General features: G+C 39.2%; 1 protein-coding gene across 1 annotated transcript in view; it reads left to right on the forward strand.

Moving 5' to 3' along the window:
* Positions 1-24349, forward strand: part of PRORP (protein only RNase P catalytic subunit) — a 160285-nt gene that overhangs the window by 57103 nt on the left and 78833 nt on the right. Inside the window, exon 5 of the mRNA XM_081090103.1 lies at positions 2247-2354. Coding sequence (XP_080946229.1) covers positions 2247-2354 — 108 coding nt within the window. The remainder of the gene's footprint in view (positions 1-2246; positions 2355-24349) is intronic.

Here is a 24349-nt window from a genome sequence, read left to right on the forward strand (position 1 = left end):
CCATCATAAAGATGAAAAATTGTGAGTCAGGGACTCTGTATTTGTGTATGTTTTCCCTTTGTATTTGTCATAACTATATTTTCTTTTAAATTCTTGAATGTATTCACAATCGTTACTTTAAAGTTCTTGTTTGCTAACTCCAGCATCTGGACCTTACATTGATTTCTATTGACTTTCTTTTCACTTGACTCTGAGTCACATTTTCCTTATATTAATTTTTTAATTATATATGCACATAGTGATGGACATATTTCAAAGGCTCTGGATTCTATCATCTTCCTCTGGAAATTATTGATTTTTTTGCTTTAGAGGAATGTTAAACTTGTTTAGACTTTAGGCTTTGTCCCTTGCAGTGGATAGTAGCTGAAATCTCTGCTGAGGTCTTTCAAGTCTTTTATCTGTTGTGTTTTTGCAGGGCTCTTTGGAGTCTTCTTCATGCATGTACAGATGGGTTAGTCAAGGATTGGGGCAGATTTATACAAAGATTTTCTTGTTTCCTCCTCTCTAGCAATCCCTTTTTTACTTTTTAGCCTCTCAGGCAGCCCTGAATTCTGTCTTTTGATTCCTGAAACCAGTAAGTCTGCACCTTTCTGTTTGATTTCTATCTGCCCTGCCAATCATGCTGACTCTGGCAAAAAGCCATGTATAGACAAATTTTACCTTGTGCATTTTCCTTCTTTTCTGGTTTTATATAGATGGGTAACAAACCATCCCAAATGTGGTAGCATGAAACAAAAACATTTATCAGTTACTATTATTGTTTTCTCTCATGGTTCTAGGTCTTGACTAGACTGGATGATTCTAACTTGAGTGTTCTGTTGTAATCAAATGGGGGCTGAGGTCATTTTGAACTCTTCCTCACTCTCACAGGTCTGATGATTGATCCTGGTTATTGCCTGGGATTCAGTTGAACCATCATGGGCTTTTTATGAAAGCTGGGTTCTAAGCACTAGTATCCTAGGAGAGTCAGATGAAAGCTACATTGTCTTTTATTACCTAGTCCTGGAAGTCAGATAGCTCCACTTCTGCCACATTCCTTTCATCGAACCAGTCACAGAGGTGAGCTTATATTCACAGGAAGGGAATTAGACTCCACTTGAGTGGGGAGTAATGTCAAATAATTTCAGACATGTTTTGAAATCACCAAATCTTTTTTCAAATGTGTCCCCCAATTTCTGCCTACTTGTACTCATTCTTTAGTTCCTTCAAATAGTTGTTTTTTTTATATAGAATTTATTAGTCCAATACAAACTACTCCATCATTACCAGTAGTGAAACTCCCTCTCCTCTATCACACTTGAATCCTATATAATAAAACCCTAATATGCAAATCGACCAAACGGCAGAACGACTGTCGCTATGACGTGTACTGACTACCAGGGGGCATACGCTCAACGCAGGAGCTGCCCCCAGCCTGCAGGCCCTGTCTGGCAGTGGTGGCAGGGGCCAGGGCCGGCAAGCAGGCAGCGCCAGGCTGCCAGACAAGGCAGGTGCCAGCTGGGCCCCCTCCCCTCCATTGCCCCATTTGTTGCCCCACAGATCAGCCCTGATCGCCAGCCAGGCTTAAGGACCCTACCTGTGCACGAATTTCGTACACCGGGCCTCTAGTATAATATAATTTACTTGCTTATTTGGTTCATTTTATGTCTCCTCATACTAAAACACAGGTTTCATTAAGTTAGGGTTTTTTGCCTCCTTGGTCACTGCTTGGCACATTGTAGATGCTCACCAAATATTTGTTGAATAAATGGATGAATATTCAGTTCTCCAAACAGCCATAAGTAAGCAAAAACCTCTTGTTGACAAAAGAGGAGCTACAAATTATAGAACTTTGTTCTTTCAACACAATTGGACTGGTAGGCTGCCATATCTTAAGTTTACTTCTCCTTGGCTTACAGAACAGGACATAGAGATTTCACATTTTATTCTCATCATGACTATTATGTGTGTCAGTTTAACAGACTGGATAGAAGGCTGGTTACAGATAAAATGAAATAGCATGGGAACGTACTTTGTGAAGTGTGAAGCACTATGAGATTATAAGGTGTGTCAGATAAGAATATGCAGTTGCAACTGTTATGCTGGCTTTTTTCAGATTTCTTTTTGAAAGTATCTTTGTGTTTATGTATTTTTTAAAAGATAAATATTTTGAATTTCTAAAACAGTAATAAAACTCATAGCAGTATGTTTATTAAAAAGCCCTTACTATGTCTTTATTAATGTTTTGTCTGATTTTTCTCTTTTAGGAACTTAAGAGATTTCAGAACTTTGTGGGACGCTGTCCTCCTTTTGATGTTGTCATTGATGGGCTCAATGTTGCCAAGATGTTTCCTAAAGCTCGTGAGTCTCAAGTTGTAAGTACAAGTTTTATTTTGTTATTCCAAATCTCTAGAAACTATTTATTGTACCCACTTGTGATCTTCCTGGGATCTCATAGCTCCTCATTTTTCCTTCCTCTAAAAATAAAGCTCTTAAAGGTGCCATAGCAACCAACTGCTCAACTAAGATTTGTTGTTTTCATCTCTGGAAAATAAATGGCTCTTACAGGCTGAGCAAGAATGAGAGATTTAAAAGTCCATGTAATAAAGGGCCAGTTCAGCCCTTTTTGTATGTAACCTTTGCTAACTTTCTTCTAGGTTTCTACTCTCCATTTACTCTATCATTTCCTTGTAGGTCACATACATCCCTTATTTGAAAATCATCAGCATATACTATCAAGATTCATTAATCATTCATTACTCACATTTGTTTTTTTCAAACATAATAAGTCTGTAATTTAACCTAAGCAGGCTTTTTTTTTTTTTTTTTTTTGGTAAGGTAATCATTTTTTAAATCGGTTTATAGATGTCATAGTAGTTTCTAATAGGAATATAATGATTTTTATAGCAGTTGTGAGCAATTATTTTAATCCTCATTTTACAGTTCAGAAAATTAGAAAATTGAGGCTAATTTTATACAGCAAATCCTTAAAAAGCAGTCATAACATCAAAATTAGTTTGTAGAGAGCTCTAAGGTTTCAGTCTTGTGGCTCTTACTGCTGGCAATCTATGGTCATTCATCTGTAGTTAAACTCTTATTTCTTAAAAATTGCTGCCAACTTAAAAGCTGTTTCTCAGAGATTCTACTAGAATATTTTGCCATTCATACTCAGAAAAGCTTACAAGTATTAACAAAGAAGAAGGTTGATTTACAGAAATTTCTTTATATGCCTTTTCTTTATGTTTATGCCTACTTTTTTATGGTCAAGTATGTACTTTTTAATCCTTATTTTTTTAAAAACAAAGCAAGTGGAACATATTTTCGTCTCTTAGGCACTTGAAGGGGCCTTTGAGGCAGTAACATTGACAAAAGCAAAGCGAAAAAAAAGGAAACACATAATTATCACTAATTCTTGGTAGAGCTAGAATCAGAAAGGCTCATTCTAAAGGGTTCATCATCTAATCTAGTCTGCGAAATTGACACGATAGTCATGATGAAAATGAAATGTCAAAATCTTTGTCCTGTTCTGTAAGCCAAGGAGAATTAGAAAGTGTCAGATTTGTTTATCTTTTGTTTCACTTTCAACTTCACACAAAGCACTAAAAATTGGCTTGCCAGAAAAATATGCAGACAGTCCTTGGGTTACGTTGAACTCGACATACTTCCTTTCGTATGTCGCCATCTCCCATTTATTTATAAAAAAAAAAAAGTTCCGTCATTTCGACGTATGTACATATGTGCTTTATGTTTATTATTATTTATTTACCACAAGTAAAGGTCAGGAATTGTTATCTTTTAAAAAATTTTTTACTTCATTACTGCTGTGTATGTGTGTGACACGTAGGTGCTTGTGTGGGTGGATTCAGATTTACGGCGAAAATCGAGTTATGTTGCGCCATAGGAATGGATCTCCGATGTAACCCAAGGACCTACTGTAGCCTGAATTGAATTAACTTTTGGGGGGAAGGTAAAATGTTGAATGTGATGTAGTTGACACATTCCCTGGCATTCTTCCTATTATGGAAGAAAAATGTACACATTTTGAAAGATCTAGCACAAGCATGTCAAACTTGCGGCCCACAATGAATATTTTTGTGGCCCAGCCAAATAACGGTATGTAAGAAACGTTTTAATAAAAATTTTATAACTTAATTTTTACAATATCCTGTTATACATGTTTATTAATAACGAACTACAACGTTCGCTAATGACTGATTACTATAATCGTGTTGCATTCATTTCCCTTACGCGCCTTACATGCGGGTGCACCATTTCTCTCCACTAATACTAGCAGCAAATATTTTAGCAGCCGATTGCCACATCATTAGCCTTGGACTGACTTGTTTTGTGTGCACAACAGGAAATATTTCACTTTCAGAGAACAAGAAAAATAGGTTTATTTGCGTTGTGCTTATTAATTTGTGCAGTTATTCAGTGTCTGGTAAGTTAATGTTCAAGAAAAATATTAACTTTTATTAAAATGTTCTATTATTTTATGTAACAATTACTCATTTATTTCAGCCCTTTGTATTCAGCATGTCTCTATTGAAATAAACCTACGTTTCTGTGAAAATTGAAGCTTTTGTTTTTTTGCGGCCCACATAAACTTATACCTTGTTTATTTAGCCTATGTTAGCCTTTGAGTTTGACATGCTTGTTCTAGCAAATTGTGGCAAATAGGCAAAGAACAAAATAACCAGGGAAATCATAGGCACCTACCACTACTTTTAGCTTTTACTCTTAACTGAATTTTATGCTGGCCCTGGCCAGTATGGCTTAGTTCAGTGATGGCGAACCTATGACACGTGTCAGAGGTGACACGCGAACTCATTTTTTTGGTTGATTTTTCTTTGTTAAATGGCATTTAAATATATAAAACAAATATCAAAAATATAAATCTTTGTTTTACTATGGTTGCAAATATCAAAAAATTTCTATATGTGACACTGCACCAGAGGTAAGTTAGAGTTTTTCAAAATGCTGACACACTGAGCTCAAAAGGTTCACCATCACTGGCTTAGTTGGTTGAGCATTGTCCCTTGCATCAAAAGGTCGCCGGGGTTCAATTCCTGGTCAAGGCACCATACCCAGGTTTTGGGTTTGTCCCTGCTCCGGGTACATAAGGGAGGCAGCTGATCGATGTTTTTTCCTCTCAAAAAATCTATAAAAAAAACACATGTTTTTTAAAAAAACAATTTCATGCTGGCAACAGTTTACATGACAAATACGTAATGTTATTCCCAACTCTTTAGAACACTGCTCTCTTGCAGCAGTGCACAGACATTATATTTGGGAAACCTTAATTCAGACTCAGGTTAGAGACGCTACCTGAGTAAGAAAGGAGGAAGTAAAGTTTTTTCTCAAATGTCTAAAGCTAGAGATTTGTAAAAAACAAAAACAAAAACAAAAAAACCCCAAATAATAATCATAGTAAATAATAATAATAAAGGCATATCGTATTTCCCATAAGCTCCTCCTTTTTTTTATTTCTTGGATAAATCTAAGGCCCTTGTTTCATTCTTCAACACTTTCCAGGTTATGAAAAGTAGCTTCCCACTTTTTCTGTTAACCTTTTAAATAGCATTTTCATTTAGAAGTTTAGAATGGGGATTCTGGAGCCTGAAGACCCTTTGAATTCCAATCGTAACTCTGCTACTTAGTACCTTTCATAGTTTGAGCAAGTTACCCTCTTTGTGCCTTAGTTTCCCAGCATGTAAAAAGGAAATAATAATAGTACCTATCTTATAAAGATGTTGTGAAGAGTAAATAAGTTAATGTATGTAAGCTTGGCAAATAGTACGTACTTAATAAGTGTAAGTGTTATTGTGATTACTACTCCGAAATGAACTTCCCAAATGGAACAATAATTCTTGCTTTCAATAGACCCTTATTTGTCAGTATAAAATTTTTTTCTATCATGTCATTCATATCAATAGAGTTAAAAGAAAATGCAAAACTCTGCTTTAGTATTAGACTCAAAACAGGTCTAATGTGCATGACGTAGTTTTCTCAAAAACTTAAGAAAATTTTTATGGGGGTGTCAATTGGGGAAAAAGAAGACATATGTAAAACTTTAGATAATATTAGGCCAAGAAACATATGAAAACATGCTCAAAGTCACTAATCATCCAAGAGATGCAAATCAAAACAACAATGAGGTACCATCTCATACCTGTCAGAATGGCTATCGTCAATAAATCAACAAATGACAAGTGCTGGAGAGGATGTGGAGAAAAAGGAACCCTCGTGTACTTCTGGTGGGAATACAGACTGGTGCAGCCACTGTGGAAGACAGTATGGAGTTCCCTCAAAAAACTAAAATGTAACTTCCATTTGACCCAGTGATTCCACTTCTAGGAACATATCCCAAGAAACTAGAAACACCAATCAGAAAGGATCTTTGTACCCCTATGTTCATAGCAGCACAATTCACCATAGCTAAGATTTGGAAACAGCCTAAGTGCCCATCAGCAGATGAGTGGATTAAAAAACTGTGGTACATCTACACAATGGAATACTATGCTGCTGTAAAGAGGAAGGATCTCCTACCATTTGCAGCAGCATGGATGGACCTGGAGAGCATTATGCTAAGCGAAGTAAGTCAGTTGGAGAAAGATAAATAACACATGATCTCACTCATTTGTGGATTATAATGAACAACATAAACTGATAAACTAAAACAGATCCAGAGACAGAGACGCATCGATCAGTGCTCAAACCTCAGAGGGAAGGTAGGGGAGGGTGGGAGTGGGGGCGAGAGATCAACCAAAGGACTTGGTTCATGCATATAAGCATAACCAATGGATGCAAACAACAGGGGGTGAGGGTGAAGGCATGATTGTGGGAGTGGGAGGGCAATGGGGGGATAAGGACACATATCTAATACCTTAATCAATAAAAAAAATTTAAAAAGTTTAAAAAATAAAAATTTTTAAATATAATTTAATAAATTTTATTTTCTTCTGATTATAAAAATTTTTTTCTTCCGCAGATTTCCACATTTACATGAACAAATAGCCTCAAATTAGCAATACATTAATATTTTTAAGAGACACAAACAGAAATTTTACTAGCTAAACAATTTTAAACAACAAAGATATATATATTTAAGCAATAAAGACAGATAACATTTCCCATTAAAAACTTTAAATCACAACAAGTCCCTGAACAGAGGCAGTCAAAAAATCACAAAGATATTGACCACACCCCAAGGTTCGGAATGAGGAACCTAGTTTTCAAAAAAAGCAATTTACAGAAGCAGAGACAGCATGCAATCTAAATTACAGTTTTGGGTAAACACATTATCTAGAGTCCTTGGGTAACCTAGGTTAAACTTAGGCATGTTATCTAAACCACAGTTTCTACCTGAAATAATTGTACTTTACTTTAGAAATTGGATTACTGCTATTAGTCTCTTTTAAAGACTGACATATTAAATAAATCCGAGCGGCAAGCACACTTCCTGCCCCATAAAACTACGCCTTAAAGCTCCACCCCTGAAATTCCATCCTGCCTCAGTGAGACATTGCTAAATCAGAGGGAGGGGCCTTTGCTGTTTCAAGATGGCGGCCCCCGATGGTGGCCCCCAGGGGAGCGGCAAGTCATGTGGCTGTAATTGTAGACAAACAGAAATCTTATTAGCTGTTTATACCTTTTATAATTATCTTAAAGAATATCAATTAAATTTAAACTGGTCCTTGCATCAAAACTCTTCAGTTGAGGTCACAAAATCAATCCTTCCTTCTCAATCAGACCAATAAGCAAAGGCATTTAGTTACCACAATTATACAATTTTCCCCAATTCAATCCGAACCTTAAACTTTTAGCTGGCAAGTCAAATATTCAGCATTTCTCAATCAGTAACATCTTTAAGAATAAACTTTAAAAATACAATACATACTTAACCAACAGATTTAATTCTGTCCTCTAGATTTCTCATGAGGCAAATTAGAGTAAACTTTACTTTTTACTTTCAAGAGGCTCTGGAAAACCACATTTGAGCCTTGCAAAACAGGTTCTGGCCTACCTGGTTTTTTCAGATGTAAATTGACCACATTCTTTCTTTTAAGATTTTGCTACAGGTGGGAAGCGACTAGCCCAGGCGTGGGCAAACTACGGCCCGCGGGCCGGATCCGGCCCGTTTGAAATGAATAAAACTATTCAAAAAAAAGACCGTACCCTTTTATGTAATGTTGTTTACTTTGAATTTATATTAGTTCACACAAACACTCCATCCATGCTTTTGTTCCGGCCCTCCGGTCCAGTTTAAGAACCCATTGTGGCCCTCAAGTAAAAAAGTTTGTCCACCCCTGGACTAGCCCCTTCCTTCATTAGAAATTGCCTTGGAAAGCCAGCCTTAACACCCTTCGTTAGCATTTAAAAACTGTTCTTTACTATGGAAATACCAATCTTTCTGCTAGAATCTAGCTAGCATAGCATCTTTTTTTTTCCCCCCCTTTGGGTAAATAATCAGTCTTGGGCTCCATCCTGCACATTTGCAGAGACTCCAGCTCAAAACTCTATCCAAAATCAGACTATGCACGCATTCGTTTTAAGCCAGCTTTTCTCTTTACATGTGCACAGAAATCCCAGATGCATTTACGTGGGGAGGGGGTGACCTGTTTTCACAGATCCTCACTCAGACGTCCGCCCAACCGAATTCGTGGAGCCACACAAAGGAGGGGAGAGGGCAGGCCCCCTCCCTCCACACTTGCACACTTTCACCAGACATTCATTCAGAGTTTAAACAATCCATTCAATTCCTAACAACTTTCCAACTCCTGAGGGAGCTCTAAAGCCTCCGCCAATCTCCTTGAAATGATCAATCACAATACCCAAAGGAGCAGTCTGAGTCCGTCCCATAACGTCCGTCCAGTAAGTCCACAGAAAACAGAAAAAAACACACAAACACAGACAAATACAGTCTTCCAACAATATGGAAGCAAAACCAAAACAACCTTCCAACTCCGCAGAAGCAAAACTACAGATTAGACGATGGCCGTGTGCCAACTGGCAGGAGCGACCCGCCTCATCTCAGATTGAGTGGTTTCCGCGTCCCTCCAGATGGAGGATCGAGGCGTCCACCGACTCCTCCCGCCTGTGGTCTCCCAGTGCGTCCACCTAGACCGTTTTGGAAACTACAGATTTCAGAAACAAGCTCGCACAGAACAGAACATATAACACACAGAACAGAATACACAACGACACAGACACCTACCGTGGTCAGTCAGACTCTCTGGATCGGGGGTCCCTCGAAGGTCTTGGGGTCCCGGGCGAGCCCCCAAATGTTATGCCCAGATTTCAAGATCCCCAAAAGCCCACCAGGGAGCCAGCCAAGTCCGATGCAAAAGCAAAGAGTCTTTATTCGAGCTAGCTCGGCTCCCTGACCACACTCACCGACACAACGGCAAGCCAAGTGGCAGAGAGAGGTGATTATAAAATTAATGCACGATTGCTGATTATAAAGTTATTATGTGTAAAAGTAATGCAAGTAATTATAGAAAATTTGGAAATTACAGAAGAGAAATCATATATAATTATACCATTCAGCAATAATCACTGTCATATTTGAGATGGGAAGGACCTTCGAAACATACATAAAAACCAAGATCCCTAATGGAGAGAATACAGAAATTTCCTAGACTATAAAAAATACTACAAGCACTGTTAAAAAACAACAAACTGAAAAATATTTTTTACAACATACATAATAAAGGGCTAATTTTCTGACTGTACCAAAGACTCTTATAAGCCTGTAAGAAAAAGATGAGCCAGGCAGTAGAAAATTATTTTAACCTTATTAATATTTACAGGCATGCAATTTAAGACATTTATGTTCCAGATTGGCAGAGATTTAAAAGTTGCTAGTATCCATTTCTTAAATTTTCTAACAATGAGTATATATTGCTTTAAAATAAGAAATAAATTCACATTACGAAAAGTAAAAAGACATTCTTGATAAATATTTTGAAATAACTATAATATTCTGTATCTTAGGGATATACCACAATTTTTAATCATTTCCCTGTTCATGGGCCTACTTGATTGTTTCCCATTTTTCACTATGGTAAATAATAATGCTTGGAAGAAGATTACTGTGAATGTTTCAGATTATTTCTTTAGAATAGATTCCCAGAAATAGAACTCTTGAGTTAAGGGGTATGGATATTTGCAAAGGTTTCACTACATGTTGCCAAATTGCTTACCCAAATGATTGTAACCATTTGCTCCTAACAACAGTGTATAAAAGTGCCCAAATAGAACACATTTCTTCAAGATTTCTTATTACATGATTGCTTCAACTATTTAAGTTACACTTGTGCCATGAATCTGCTAATGAAAAGAGCTGGGCCAGTTTTTAGGTCAGACATTTACAAAATTTATTAATGATGTTAAAATAGTCCGAAAGGAAATACCCTTGACTGTTTTATTTGCCCCCTCCCCTCCCTTTTTTTTTTTGTTAATCCTCACCCAAGGCTATTTCCCACTGATTTTTAGAGAGAGTGGAAAGGAGAGACAGAGAGAAACATATGTGTGAGAGAGACACATCGATTGATTGCCTCCTGCATGCACCCCAACCAGGGCCGGGGAACCTGCAACCAAGGTACATACCCTTGGCTGGAACTGAACCTGGGACTTTTCAGTTCACAGGCCAGTGGTCTGTCCACTGAGCCAAACTGGCTAGGGCTGTCTCTCTCTTACTACAGTTGCCTGTAAGCATACACAAAGGAAAGATTAGAAATCCTAATTCTGTGTCTTGAGTTTTTTGTGTTTGTGTGAAGAAGTTTCCAGATTTACATTCTTTATTTCTGTTTTCATAGTTACTATATCTTTTCTCATGCTGTTGAGCATCTTTACCATCATTGTTATGAACTCTATCTCAGATAAATTTCTTATCTCCATTTCATTTATCTCTTCTGGAGAATTTTGTTATTCTTTCATTTGGGGGTTGTTTCATGTGTCTCCTCATTTTGGGTGCCTGTTTGGGTTTGTGACTGTAATAGGTATCTGCTCCAGATTTACAGCTAACAGATCATTTTCATTCTTCCCATGAACTCTGTATAATATGTTCCAAATTCTTTTTAAATCTTTCCCCTTAATGGTTAATTGTATATCCAACATAGTTCTCCATAAGCTCGTAAATGGAAAAGACCATTTTTACATTCATCATTTAGAGAATAGCACCATGATCTCAGAGCCTACATCATAGGAGTGATAGAGATTAAGGTGCTAAAAATAAGTTCTGGTTGTGAATTTATTTTACTTTCTCAATTTTCATATGCATCTTTTATTTATTTGTTGATAGACATAGATACTTTTAAAAATCTAGAGTGTGTCTTACTATTGATGTCAGCAGAAACTTGCCGTCTACCATGTAGAGTTGAGACTTATTAATGGTTGTCATTGCCTGGGGTTGGGCATATTTAGGTAAACACAGCATATATCTGCTCATCTACTCGTCACTTCAGATGAGTTAGTTGCATTGGCAGGTCCAAACACTGAACTTTAAATTTTTGCTGAAGGTTTTCTTTTGTTGTTGTTTTTAATCCTCATCCTAGGATATTTTCCCATTGATTTTTAGAAAGAGTGGAAGGTAGGGAGAGAGACAGAGAGAAACATTAATGTGAAAGGGACACATTGTTTTGTTGCTTCCCATATACGACCTGAACAGGGCCGGGGATTGAGCCTGCAACCAAGGTATGTGCCCTTGACTGGAATTGAACCCAGGACCCTTCAGTCTATAGGCTGACACACTATCCACTGAGCCAAACCTGCTGGGGCTGAAGGTTTTCTAATGCTTAAAAGGTAGTGGTAATTGACATATTTCTCAGACTAAAGTACAGAATTTTAAGGCAAGTAGATATTGTTATAACTGATTTTTTCATTTTGAAAAGCTGTCACTTAGGCTGCAAACGTCTGTCTGCTGACAGCTTTCCATAGACATTCGAGTTGATTAATTTACAGATGGTATAATTCATTGCAAGAAAAAATAATAATCAAATGTGCAGTCTGCTTTTGCTTTTGGTCCTAAAAGTGATACGAAAGTAAAAACGAAGAACACAGGTTCTAAGAAGAGTGGTATATAACATGTCACCATGAGTCTGTACAGAGCTGCCATGGCTAAAAGGGATTCAGAAGAGCCTTTAACTCACATATGAAGGTTTATATTTAAATGTTGTTTGTGATTCTGAAAAAAGAATATCGTATGGGCTGTATGGATTGATATATGATTTTGTTGATTACTGAAAAAGAAAATCTTTTATTTTGCTTAAAAATTATTACTAAATCAGTGGTTAATCTTCTAATCTCTGGTGTTAATACAATTACAGAATATACTGAGTGGAATTTTGGAGATTGTAAAGTCCCTTACTAGATTTCACTTTGGCATAATTTTGTGTCTTGACGAAGTGATATCTCAATTCGTTAGTGTCTACATTAGTTTTATTTTTCGATAAACCATTAGTCACTTTTAAGGTGTACAATTAAGTGGTTTTTAGTATATTCACAATGTTTTTCAGCTGGAATTGATCTAATTCCAGAACATTTTCATTCCCCCCAAAGTAATCCTAAACTCATTAGTACTCATTCCCAGTTCCTTCTTCCCCTTAATTTTTGGCAACCAGTGATCTTTTCTGTCTTTATGGATTTGCCTGTTCTGGACATTTCATGTTTTCACTTAGTGTGTTTCCAGAGTTCATCTATATTGTAGCATGAATCAGTACCTTGTTTCTTTTTATTGCTGAGTAATATTTTATTATATGGATATACCACATTTTATTTATCCATTCATTAGTTTGTGTATATTTGGATTATTTCTACTTTAAGAATAATGCTGCTCTGAACATCTCATATACAAGTTTTTGTATGGACATCTTTTCAATTCTCTTGGATATATACCTAGAATAGAATTATTAGGTCATATGGTAGCTCCCTGTTTAACCTTTAAAGGAGCTGGAAAACTTCCAAAGCAGCTGTCCCATTTTATATCCCCATCAACAGTGTATAAGAGTTCTAATTTCTGTACATCCTCATCACCATTTGTTAACATCAGTCTCTTTTATTATAGCTATCCTGGTGGGTATGAAGTGGTATCTCATTGTGGCTTTGATTTGCATTTCCTAATGACACGGGGATGTTAATCATCTTTTTGTGTGCTTATTGGCCATTTGTATATCTTCTTTGGAGAATGCCTATTAAAATCTGCCCCTTTTAGTAGGGTTCATTATCTTTTTATTTTTGAGTTACAATTTTTTATATATTTTGATTACTAGACCTTTAACATATATATGATTTGGAAATATTTTCTCCCATTTGAATTATCTTTTCAGTTTCCTGATGGTATTTTTAATATATGTATTTTTTCCTTGATTTCAGAGAGGAAGGAAGAGGGAGAGAGAGATAGAAACATCAATGATGAGATTGAATCATTGATTGGCTGCCTCCTGCACATCCCCTACTGGGGATCGAGCCTGAAACCTGGGCACATGTCTTTGACCAGAATTGAACCCTGGACCCTTCAGTCTGCAGGCCGACACTCTACCCACTGAGTCAAACCAGCCAGGGCCAAAAGTTTTAAATTTTGATGAAGTCCAATTTATCTGTGGTGTTTTTTTTCTTTTGTTGCCTGGCATTGTTGGTGTCATATTTAAATAATTATTACTTAATCTAAGGTCATGAATATTTATGCCTGTTTTTTTTTCTAAAAGTTTTAGTTACTACATTTATAGTATCCATATTTTTAGAAAAACAATTACTCTTGGGTAGGTGATAAGCCAACATAATTTATAGTATAGTGAGATTCAGAGGGGGCTAGCTTTGGCCCTTTCTAATTCATTTGTTTGATCTTCTGTAAATCTGGGCAAAATAAAACTTGCTGCTCACTCTGTAGTCTGTAGATGTTTTTCAAGTGTAAAGTATATCCTGCTTTAAAAAATATTTATTTGGTTTCAACTTTTCAGAAGAAAGGTTTGTAGTTTTATTTCTAAGAAGTGGCTGGCAGATTAATTATATAGCCTCTGCTTCCAAAAGGACAAAGGACAAAGTATCTTAACAGGGAATTACAATGCAGATTTCAGTAGCTGTTTATTGAGCACCTATTCCATTCTAGAAACAGTTTTAAAGTGTGAGGATATGACTATAAGCCAATAATGGCAATGCTAGGAACATGATTTAGACTAATGGTTACATTATCTTAACATGAAGTTCATAGTATAGTGTATCCTTTTGTCTATTAACAGTATTCTTGTGTTTGTGTATGACTCTTTTCTTAAAAATTTATTTGGAATGTTAGAATGGAGAGTATTTACCCAAAATATTTGGATAAGAATTTTTTAGAAAATAACTCTTGCAAAAACGATTTTGTAACATTCAGTTCTCCAAAATATGTTGTAATTTTGTAGAAACAATGACTAAACTAAAAAGTGTTAGGTATAAACCCTTTAATGTAAGCACTTGAGCCAACCTTTATGAGGCACTTGGATTAACATACTGAATTTGTTCCTGCTTCATGTTCCTTCACCCTTTAATGTTCTTCCTTCTTCAAATGGCTGGATCATTATCAGCACCTCAAATATCTTCCCTGATTTTTCTAAAGTAACCCCACTCTGCTCACCTACCTCTGTTTGTCTTTTCAGTTACTCCTGTGTGGATTAAAAATGGCCTCAGAGCCCAGCTGGCGTGGCTCAGTGGTTGAATGTTGACCTATGAACCAGGAGGCCAGGTTCACTTCTGGTCAGGGCTTGATCCCCAGGGTGGGTTGCGCAGGAGAGCCAATCAGTGATTCTTTCTCTCTCTCTCCCTCCCTCCCTCTCACTCTCTCTGTGAAATAAATAAAAATAAAGGCTTCTGATTCTTTGCAGTTTCTCTCATCAGGAGATAGTCTATTTTCCCATCTCTTGAATCTGGGCTTGCTTTGTGACTTGCTCTTTGATTGGTGAAATGTGGTAAAAGTGATATTGTGGGACTTCCAAGCAAGGGCTTAAGAGGCCATGCTGTCACTCTCTAGGAACTACCCAACCTAGTGAATAACCCCAGCCTAATCTCTGTGAGGATGAGATGCCATATGAAGAGGGTGAACGGTGGGAGAGAGAGAAAGAGAGAGAAGCAGTCATCCCAGTGAGACATGTAAGGTCATTTAGGACGAGGCAGCCGCCAGGCAGCCTGCCAACTGATTGTGGATACATGAATGAGCCTAGCCAATACCATGTGGAACAGAATAACTGTCCAGCTGAATCCAATCCATAGTACTGTGAGAAAATAAGTGGTTATTTTAACCAAAGCTCCCAAGTTTTGTGGTGGTTTATTACACAGCAATAGATTACTGGTTTAATTTTTTCATAGCACTTGGTATCTACAATGACTTACATACATTTCTTTGTTTTCTTTACCTGTCTTCTATTATAAATGCCCTGATATTGAAGATCTATGTGTCTTGCTCACTGTTATATCCTCAGCACTGGGAAAAGGGCCTTGAACATAATAAGTTCTCACTAAACACTTAGTGAATGAATGAATAGATATTTATACAGTAAATTATAAGCTATTAGAAATAAAATCTCCTTTACAAGGTTAACTCTTGAGTTTTGCTCTTACTTCACTTGCTAGCTATGAGACTTAGTCTAAGTTCTTTAACTTCCGAGTTCCTATGTAAAGATTAAATGAGCTAATCCTTGAAAAGCTATTACAGCATTACCTGGCACATGGTTCAATAAGTTTAAAAGGGAAAAAACAACCTGGCAACTTTGTGAGTGCATTTAGTTGTCCATGGTCTTTACTTTGTGGAAGTAAAAGCATGATAGTTTTTATGATGTGTTTAGTCTCCTAATTTAAATAACTGACAGTTTACTCTTAGTTTTTTACAGTTTGGGGTCTTTATTATTTTTGAAGTGATGCTCAGAATCTAAAGTTGAGTGTTTAAATAAAGGCTAAGTTCTCTAACTAAATGAGAAATATATCAACAGTATCTACACTAATAAAAGAGAAACATGGTAATTGGCATACGACCGCTACCCTTCCCATTGGCTAATCAGGGAGATATGCAAATTAACTGGCAGCCAAGATGGTGGCCGGCAGCCAGGCAGCTTGAAACTAACATGAGGCTTGCTTGCTTCAGTGACGGAGGACTCCAACGTTCCCCGCCTGACTTGCCCGTGTCTCAGCTACAACTCTAAGCAACTATGTTGCAAATGTAGAAGATAAACAAAACCCCAGAAACCTGCTTTACTCAACCGGGCTTCAGCCAGCCGGACCGCAACATTGTATCAAATACAGACGGTAAACAAAGGCCAGAAACCTGTTTTCAGGAGCCGAGGCCTCAGAGCTAACGCTGGCCCAGAATAAAAAAAAAAGAAAGAAAGAAAGGAGCGGTTGGGAGCTTCAGTCACCCGTCAGCCTGAAAACGGCCCTCAGCCCCTCAGCCAGACTGGGCATGCACCCCAGTGTGGACTCCCACTCTGATCCAGGACACCCTTCAGGGCAAACCAGCCAGCACCCACCCGTGCACCAGGCCTCTACCTATATAGTAAAAGGGTAATATGCCTCCCAGCACCGGGATCAGCAGAGCCACGAGGCCTCCCGGCACCGGGATCAGCGTGACGGGGGCAGCACCCAAACCCCCTGATCGCCCTGTGGCTCTGTGTGTGACAGGGTGCAGCGCCCCAACCCCCTGATCGGCCCTGCTCTGTGGGTGATAGAGGGCGGCGCCCCAACCCCTCCACCCCCACGGGCCCTGCTCTGTGTGTGACGGGGTAGAGCCATAACCTCCCCATCGGCCCTGCCCTGAGTGTGACATTGGCAGTGCCCCAACCCCCTGATCGGCCCTGCTCTGTGGGTGATAGAGGGTGGCACCCCAACCCACTGATCCGCCCTGCTCTGTGTGTGATGGGGGGCGGTGCCCCAACCCCCCCGATGGGCCCTGCTCTGTGAGTGACAGTGGGGAGCTCCTCAACCCCCTGATCGGCCCTGCTCTGTGTGTGACAGGGTACAGAGCCCCAACCCCCCTGATGGGCCCTGCTCTGTGCATGACAGGGGCCAGCGCCCCAACCCCCTGATCCGCCCTGCTCTGTGCGTGACAGGGGGTGGCGCCGCAACTTGCCTATTGACCCTGCCTTGAGTGTGACAGGGGGCGGTGCCCCAACCCCCCAATTGGCCGTACCCTGAGCATGACTGAGGGTGGCATTGCAACCTCCCAATCCGCCCTGCTCTGTGCATGACAGGGGGCGGTGCCCCAACTCCCCAATCGGCCCTGCTCTGAGCCCAACCAGGGGCTGCACCTAGGGATTGGGCCTTCCCTCTGCCACCCGGGAACAGGCCTAAGCCAGCAGGTCGTTATCTCCTGAGGGGTCCCAGACTGCGAGAGGGCACAGGCCGGGCTGAGGGACCCCCTCTTCCCCCCGAGTGCACATATTTTTGTACACTGGGCCTCTAGTAGAGAAAATAAAAGACTGATTATATTGGTCGGGATAAGGCTAGATTATGCTGCAGTAATAAACACAAAATTTTAGTGACTTAAAACAACAAATTATTTCGTATTCATGCTACATGTCCATTGTTGGTCATCTATGTTGTAATCATCTACAGTCTAGAACCCAGAATAACTTTCTGAAATATTGTCAGTCATTATGACAAAGGGAAAGTGGCAAAGCACACACTGACACATAAAGCTTCTGCTCAGATATGATACCCATCACTTCTGCTCATCTTTTATAAGCAGCTAATACAAGTTACATAGCCACCCTGTACTTAGCAGGATAGGGAATGCAATTCTACTGTGTTTTTGAAAGGAGAAAGAGAATTCATATATTTGAACATCCCTAACTACCACACTGAGGTTGGTAATGTCTTGCTTATTACATTGGTGTTATGCAAAGATCTGAGGTCCAAGAAAACCTCAGTGTATTGCTTGCCAATTCCAAAGAAAGAATCTGGAGGACTGGCTATGAAAGACATGGGTTATTAGGTCTTATGTGGGCATGGAGGGGTGGGGGTGGAGAATTGTGGGTGACGTCTCCACAGCATAGGCTTTTTTGTTACAGGGTTATATAGAGTACAGAAAACAAAGCAAACAGGGCATTCAGGATGGATGTGCTCATGTGTGCCCAAGCTGTGTAAGATCAAAACTCAAGCTGCTTACAGTCCCGTCTCACGTACTAGAATAGTTTCTGTTTGGCCATTTCTTTTTTTAATCTTCATTGTTGAGGTTATTACAGATGTCCCCCTTTCCACCCCCCCATTGCCCCTCTCCACCTGGTTCCCATCCTACTCCAGGACTTCACTACCCTATTGTCTGTATCCATAGGCAATGCATTTATGCATGTAAGACTTCTTCTCTGAGAATCGTTAGTCTGTTCCATGTTTCCATGCTTCTGATTCTATGTTATTCACCAGTTTATTTTGTTCATAAGATTTCTTATTCATTTGTTTTGATTTATGGATTTAATAGTTGATAGATAATGTATTTATTGCCTCTTAATGTTCATATTTTTTAACTTTTCTTCTTATTCTTCCTCCTCAGCCTCTTCCTCCTCAAGAATACTCATCAACATTTCATGTAATACTTGTTTGGTGGTGATGAACTCCTTTAGCTTTTTCTTGTCTGTGAAGCTCTTTATCTGACCTTCAATTCTAAGTGATGGCGTTGCTGGGTAGAGTAATCTTGGTTGTAGGTCCTTGCTATTCATCACTTTGAATGTTTCTTGCCACTCCCTTCTGGCCTACAAAGTTTCTGCTGAGAAATCAGCTAAGAGCAGTGGTTCTCAACCTTCTGGCCCTTTAAATACAGTTCCTCTTGTTGTGACCCAACCATAAAATTATTTTCGTTGCTACTTCATAACTGTAATGTTGCTACTGTTATGAATTGTAATGTAAATATCTGATATGCAGGATGGTCTTAGGTGACCCCTGTGAAAGGGTCGTTCGACCGCCAAAGGGGTCGCGACCCACAGGTTGAGAACCGCTGGCTTAGAGTCATATGGGTGCGCCCTTGTAGGTAACTAACTGCTTTTCTCTTGCTGCTTTTAAGATTCTCTCTTTGTCTTTAACACTTGGCATTTTAAGGATGATATGTCTTGGAGTGGGCCTCTTTTGGTTCCTCTTGTTTGGTACTCTCTTTGCTTCCTGGACTTTTAAGTGTATTTCTTTCACCAAGTAGGGGAATTTTTTTTGTCATTTCTTCAAATAGGTTTTCAATATCTTGCTCTCTTTCTTCTCCTTCTGGCACCGCCCATAATGCAAATGTTGGTATGCTTGAACTTGTCCCAGAGGCTTATTATACTATCTTTATATTTTTGGATTCTTTTTTTCTCTCCTAATTGGGTGTTTTTTGCTTCCTCATATTCCATATTGTTGATTTGATTCTCAGAATCCTCTGCTCTACTGTTGAATCCCTATAAATTATTCTTGATTTCAGTTAGTGTATGCTTAATTTCTGACTGGTCCTTTTTCATGTATTTGACATTCTCACTAAGATCCTTGAAAGTCTCACTGAGTCCCTTGAAGCTCTCACTAAGATCCTTGAGTAACCTTGTAACCATGGTTTTGAACTCTGTATCCAATAGTTTGCTTGCTTCTATTTCTTTCATTTGTGACATGTTTCTTTGTCTCCACATTTTGGCTGCTTCCCTGTATTTGTTTCTATGTATTAGGTACAGCTGCTATGTCTCCTGGAATTGGTGTAGGTGTCCTGTAGGTCCCAGTGGCTCAGCCTCCCCAGTCACCTGAGCTGGTCACTCTAGATGCACCCCTGTGTGTGCTGTGTACACAGTTTTGTAGTTGAGCCTTGATTGCTGTTGGCATCATAGGGAGGAATTGACCTTTAGGCCAATTGGCTGTAAGGATCAGCTGTGACTACAGTGGGAGAGCTGCTATGCAGAAGACATTCCTATGGAGCAGGACTTGCTTCATTGGGGCTTTGGTGCTCTCTGAGTCTTCCTCTTGAATGTGTTGCTTGTGGATGTGTAGAGCTGTAACCTGGTATGGTCTGAAGCTGTCCACTGGTTGCACTGGCCCTGAGGACACCCGCAGGAACTATAGGGAGGTCTGCAGATGGCTGCTACTTGTATTGGGCTTTTGAAATGCCCAGGCGAGGCCCTGCTTTGAAGCAAGGCAGGTTGGTGCTAGTGCCTGTTGTTGGGCCTTTTATTGATAGGTTTGGGGCACGCTGACATCAGTTGCTGCTTGTTTGAGAGATTTTAGCAAGTCTGAAGTCTGAGGTATCTAGTCTAAGTTCATGCACTGGCCCTTTGAGAGGCACATCTGTGTCTCCAGCAGCTTCTGTGGCACTCAGTCATAATCCTGCTGGTTTTAACAGCCCAAAGTTACAGGAACTTCTCTTTCCAGCTCTGGAAGCCTGAGCTGGGGGGCCGGTGTGGGATTGGGACCCCTTGCTCCTTACGGAGGGTGGGGAGGCTCTGTAGCCTAGATATCCCTTCAGATTAAAATAACAGCACTTGTGGGTGTTGTACCAGCCTGTTCCATGACTCCACCCCTTCTGACAAGTCTCGGTGTGCTTTCTTCTTTACTTCTCTAGTTGTAGGACTTCTGTTCAGCCAGCATTTAGGTGGTTTTAAATCATGGTTGTTTTGTATTTTGATGTGGTTGTGGGAGGCATTGAGTACCAGCATTTACCTCCTGTTTGACCATTTCTTGAGCAAGGAACTGGCCAGGCTCCCATGGTGCCACAGCACTCGTACAGATGGCCTTTATTATATTCCCACAGGGTAGAAGGGAGAGTTGAACTTGGGAAGGGGCCCATCTTCTCACATACCACACAAATGGTCACATCTAGCCCAGGATCATAAATGAATTTCAACATGGTAATGCATACTATCTTTGCCTGGGTTCTTTTTTTCAATATGAAATTCCTTACCTGCTGTTTTATGTGGAAAGAGCTGATGCTTTGTTGATTATTTTTTCTAGAATTAACAGATAGGAATTCTAAAGTCTTTGTGATTCATACTTTACACATACCTTCACAACTTTCATTTCCTTAAGATGGGTTTCTCTTTGAGCCACCGAGTCATCATTAATAAATGGTGATGTGAGATTGCCTTGAGGGGACAGAGACAATACACTAACCTTTCACCTAGAAAACAAAAGGATATAATGTGGAAAGCTACTTATCCTGCATTTTCTCACTCATTATCACTCCCTGCCTCTCCCTCTTCCTCACTCTCACCCCACCCTACCATGTCATGATTCATTCTTAAGGTTTTTGTTCTTTGTTCCTCCAGTTTGCATTTTGGACTTTCAGTTGTTCATAAGTTCATCTTGTAGATGGTATGTAGGGGGAAAGTACATCATTTTAGTTAATCTGCCTGGCTGTTCAAAACTCTGATTTCTATTTTTGTAGATAACTGAGAATAAGTTAAAATGATTCACAGAATGAAAACTTATAATGTAATTTAAAATAATTTATGGCCAGACATCAGCACTGAATGCTTTCCTTCTTACAGCTTGCTCGGGCCATTGAATAGAAAGTAGTTTGGTGGAAACACTGCAGAATTTGTTTTGATTGCCATCTTTTAGTTGGTTTTGCCACAGTGAGAGGAAAATGCAGGCAAAGGCATTAGCTATTAAAGATCATGTTGGCAGTAGCATTTACTTGGCAGTGAGTTTTAATTTTTCCCTGCCACTCAAGTTATTTCTTTCTGTTGATTTACATAACCTCTTATAAATGTTCCAATAACATAAAGAACCTAAGGTACAATAAACTATGCTCAGTGCTTTTGTGTGTATAATTCTGGGCATGTTTTTTGCCCGAAATTGTAAATGTTTTGTGGAGTTTGACACTAACTGTGTTTGAAATTGTTTTGGTAATGTTTAAGTAGCAAGGAAACTCATGAATACCTTATTGTGTTTGCAATGGCAAATTTTAGATTAAGTATTGAAGTGGAATTTTTATTATACCTCCTTAATTTTTAAATTTTTCATATAATTGTTCCTCCTGCTCTCTTAAGGGCAGGTTTTAGAGGTAGACAGTTTTTTTCATTGGATCTCAAAACTTGAGTGTCATGCCAATACCGAACTTAAGTTCAACTGCCTGCTGCTTGGGAGGCCAACTTGAGAGATAGGTGCTGATGTAGTGAAAGACGGTTTTTTCAAGTGTCAGCAGCCTGAGAAGATGGGGGATTCCTGTCCTAAAGACCATTCAATTTTTTTTTAATTGATTTCAGAGAGGAAGAGAGAGACAGAAACATTGGTGAGAGAGAATCATTGATGGCTGCCTCCTGCACACCCCCTACTGGGAATCTAGCCCTTAACCCTTGTGTGTGCCCTGACCAGGAATCGAATGGTAACCTCCTGGTTCATAGATTGATGCTCAACCACTCAGTCACACCAGACGGGCTTAAAGACCATCTTAATATCTCAGTGCAAACAGGACTTTTTATTAGTAGGGAGAGGGGAAGCAGAACAAAGAAATCAGGGAGAAAGGGGTTGAAAGTTCTCTACGTGTAAAACTATTCTGATGATTATCTTGAGGTTTGGTTTTTATTCAGCAAGTCTCCTGGAGATGAGATGTCCAGTTGCTGTAGAGAGCTCCCTTTCAAGTTAGTTCCTGGAACACTTTCACAAGTATGCTGTTTATATATGGGTTACATGTTAGTTAACAATTAATCTTTTGCAAAAACACTTTTAACAGAAACAATATTAAGGACTAGAGGCCCGGTGCACGAAATTCATGCATGGGGGGTGGGGGAGGGTGTCCCTCAGCCTGGCCTGCACCCTCTCCAATCCAGGATCCCCCTTGCAATCCAGGACCACTGACTCCTAACCACTCACCTGCCTGCCTGCCTAATGCCCCCAACTGCCCTCCCCTGCTGGTCTGGTCACCCCCAACTGCCCTCCCCTGCCGGCCTGATCTTGCCCCCAACTGCCCTCCCCTGCTGGCCTGATCTCACCCCCAACTGCCCTCCCCTGCTGGTGTGATCACCCCTAACTACCTCTGCCTCAGCCTCCACCACCATGGCTTTGTCCAGAAGGAAGTCAGATGCCCGGTCAACCCAATCTAATTAGAATGGTACCCTTTTATTAGTATAGATAGAGGAGTGGGTTACAATACTGCTATATTGCTTTCAAAGAACATACTGCCCTATATCTGCTCTGAGAATGTATTTGAGTAATATTTATCTATTGTTATTTTTCCCAGTTTATTTTAATAAGTTTTGTGATTACTAATGATTGGAAATGACAAGTGATTGGAGATTGCTTCCAAACACTTCTTATTTTTAGTCAGCTGGTTAACAATAGTTTCTTCCCAATGGAACTTAAAGAGTAGTTTTTTCTGTATTTTTAAGGATAAGAATTACAGAACAATTATTAACCCAGTTATTTATGGATTAAACTTTAATCCAGGAAATTACCTCATTTTTTATTTTATACAATTACATATTTTTACAGCTACTTATTACATTTCTTTTTTAAAACCTCATATTTTTAAAGATAAGAAAATTTAAAATAAATTTTTAATATTATAAATTTAACTACTAATGTTTCTGTTATAGAATATTGATTCCCAAATTTGAATATGCATCAGAATTACCTGGAGGGCTTGCTAAGCCAGATTTCTGGCCCACACCCAGAGTTCCTGATTCAGAAGGTCTGGGGTGGGGCTGAAAATTTACATTTCTAAGAAGTTCCTAATTAATGCTAATACTGCTGATTTGGGGATCATATTTTGAGAACTACTATTACATAAAAACAGTTTCTCAGAAGTGCACTCATACTGCTTTGCAAAAACAATCAATTGTAGAAGTCAAATACTCAAAATTATTAGAAGTCTTAGTATTCTTAGATTGGGAATTTGTTTGTTAAACTAAACATATGAAACTCATCTTAAGGTACTGAAACTTGGTCCTAAGAATAATATATCTCTTCCACTTTCAAAATAGAAGTTTATCATGTTTTCATAACCAACAGTTATCAAGTAATTATATTAGTATTATGTTAAATAGAGCATGACTGTTCTTTTAAAAATTCTTTTTATTGATTTCAAATAGGAAGGGAGAGGGAGAGAGAGGTAGAAACATCAATGATGAGAGAGAATAATTGCTCGCCTGCTGCACACGCCCTATTGGAGATCGAGCCCCAAACCCGAGTATGTGCCCTGACCTGGAATCAAACCATGACCTCTGGATTCATAGGCCGATGCTCAACCACTGAGCCACACCAGCCAGGCTAGAGTATGACTTTTTAAAGTATGGTTCCATTGGTTAGAGCATCATCTCATTCACCAAAAAGGTTGCAGTTTCAGTTCCCGGTCAAGGCATATACCTAGGTTGCAGGTTCTATCCCAGGTTGGAGAGTGTACAGGAGGCAGCTGATCAATGTTTCTCATATCAATGTTTTTCTCTCTCTCTCCTTCCCTCTCCCTCTA

The sequence above is a fragment of the Myotis nattereri genome (genome assembly GCF_964212035.1).
Source record: "Myotis nattereri genome assembly, chromosome: 1".
In the NCBI taxonomy this organism is placed as follows: domain Eukaryota; kingdom Metazoa; phylum Chordata; class Mammalia; order Chiroptera; family Vespertilionidae; genus Myotis; species Myotis nattereri.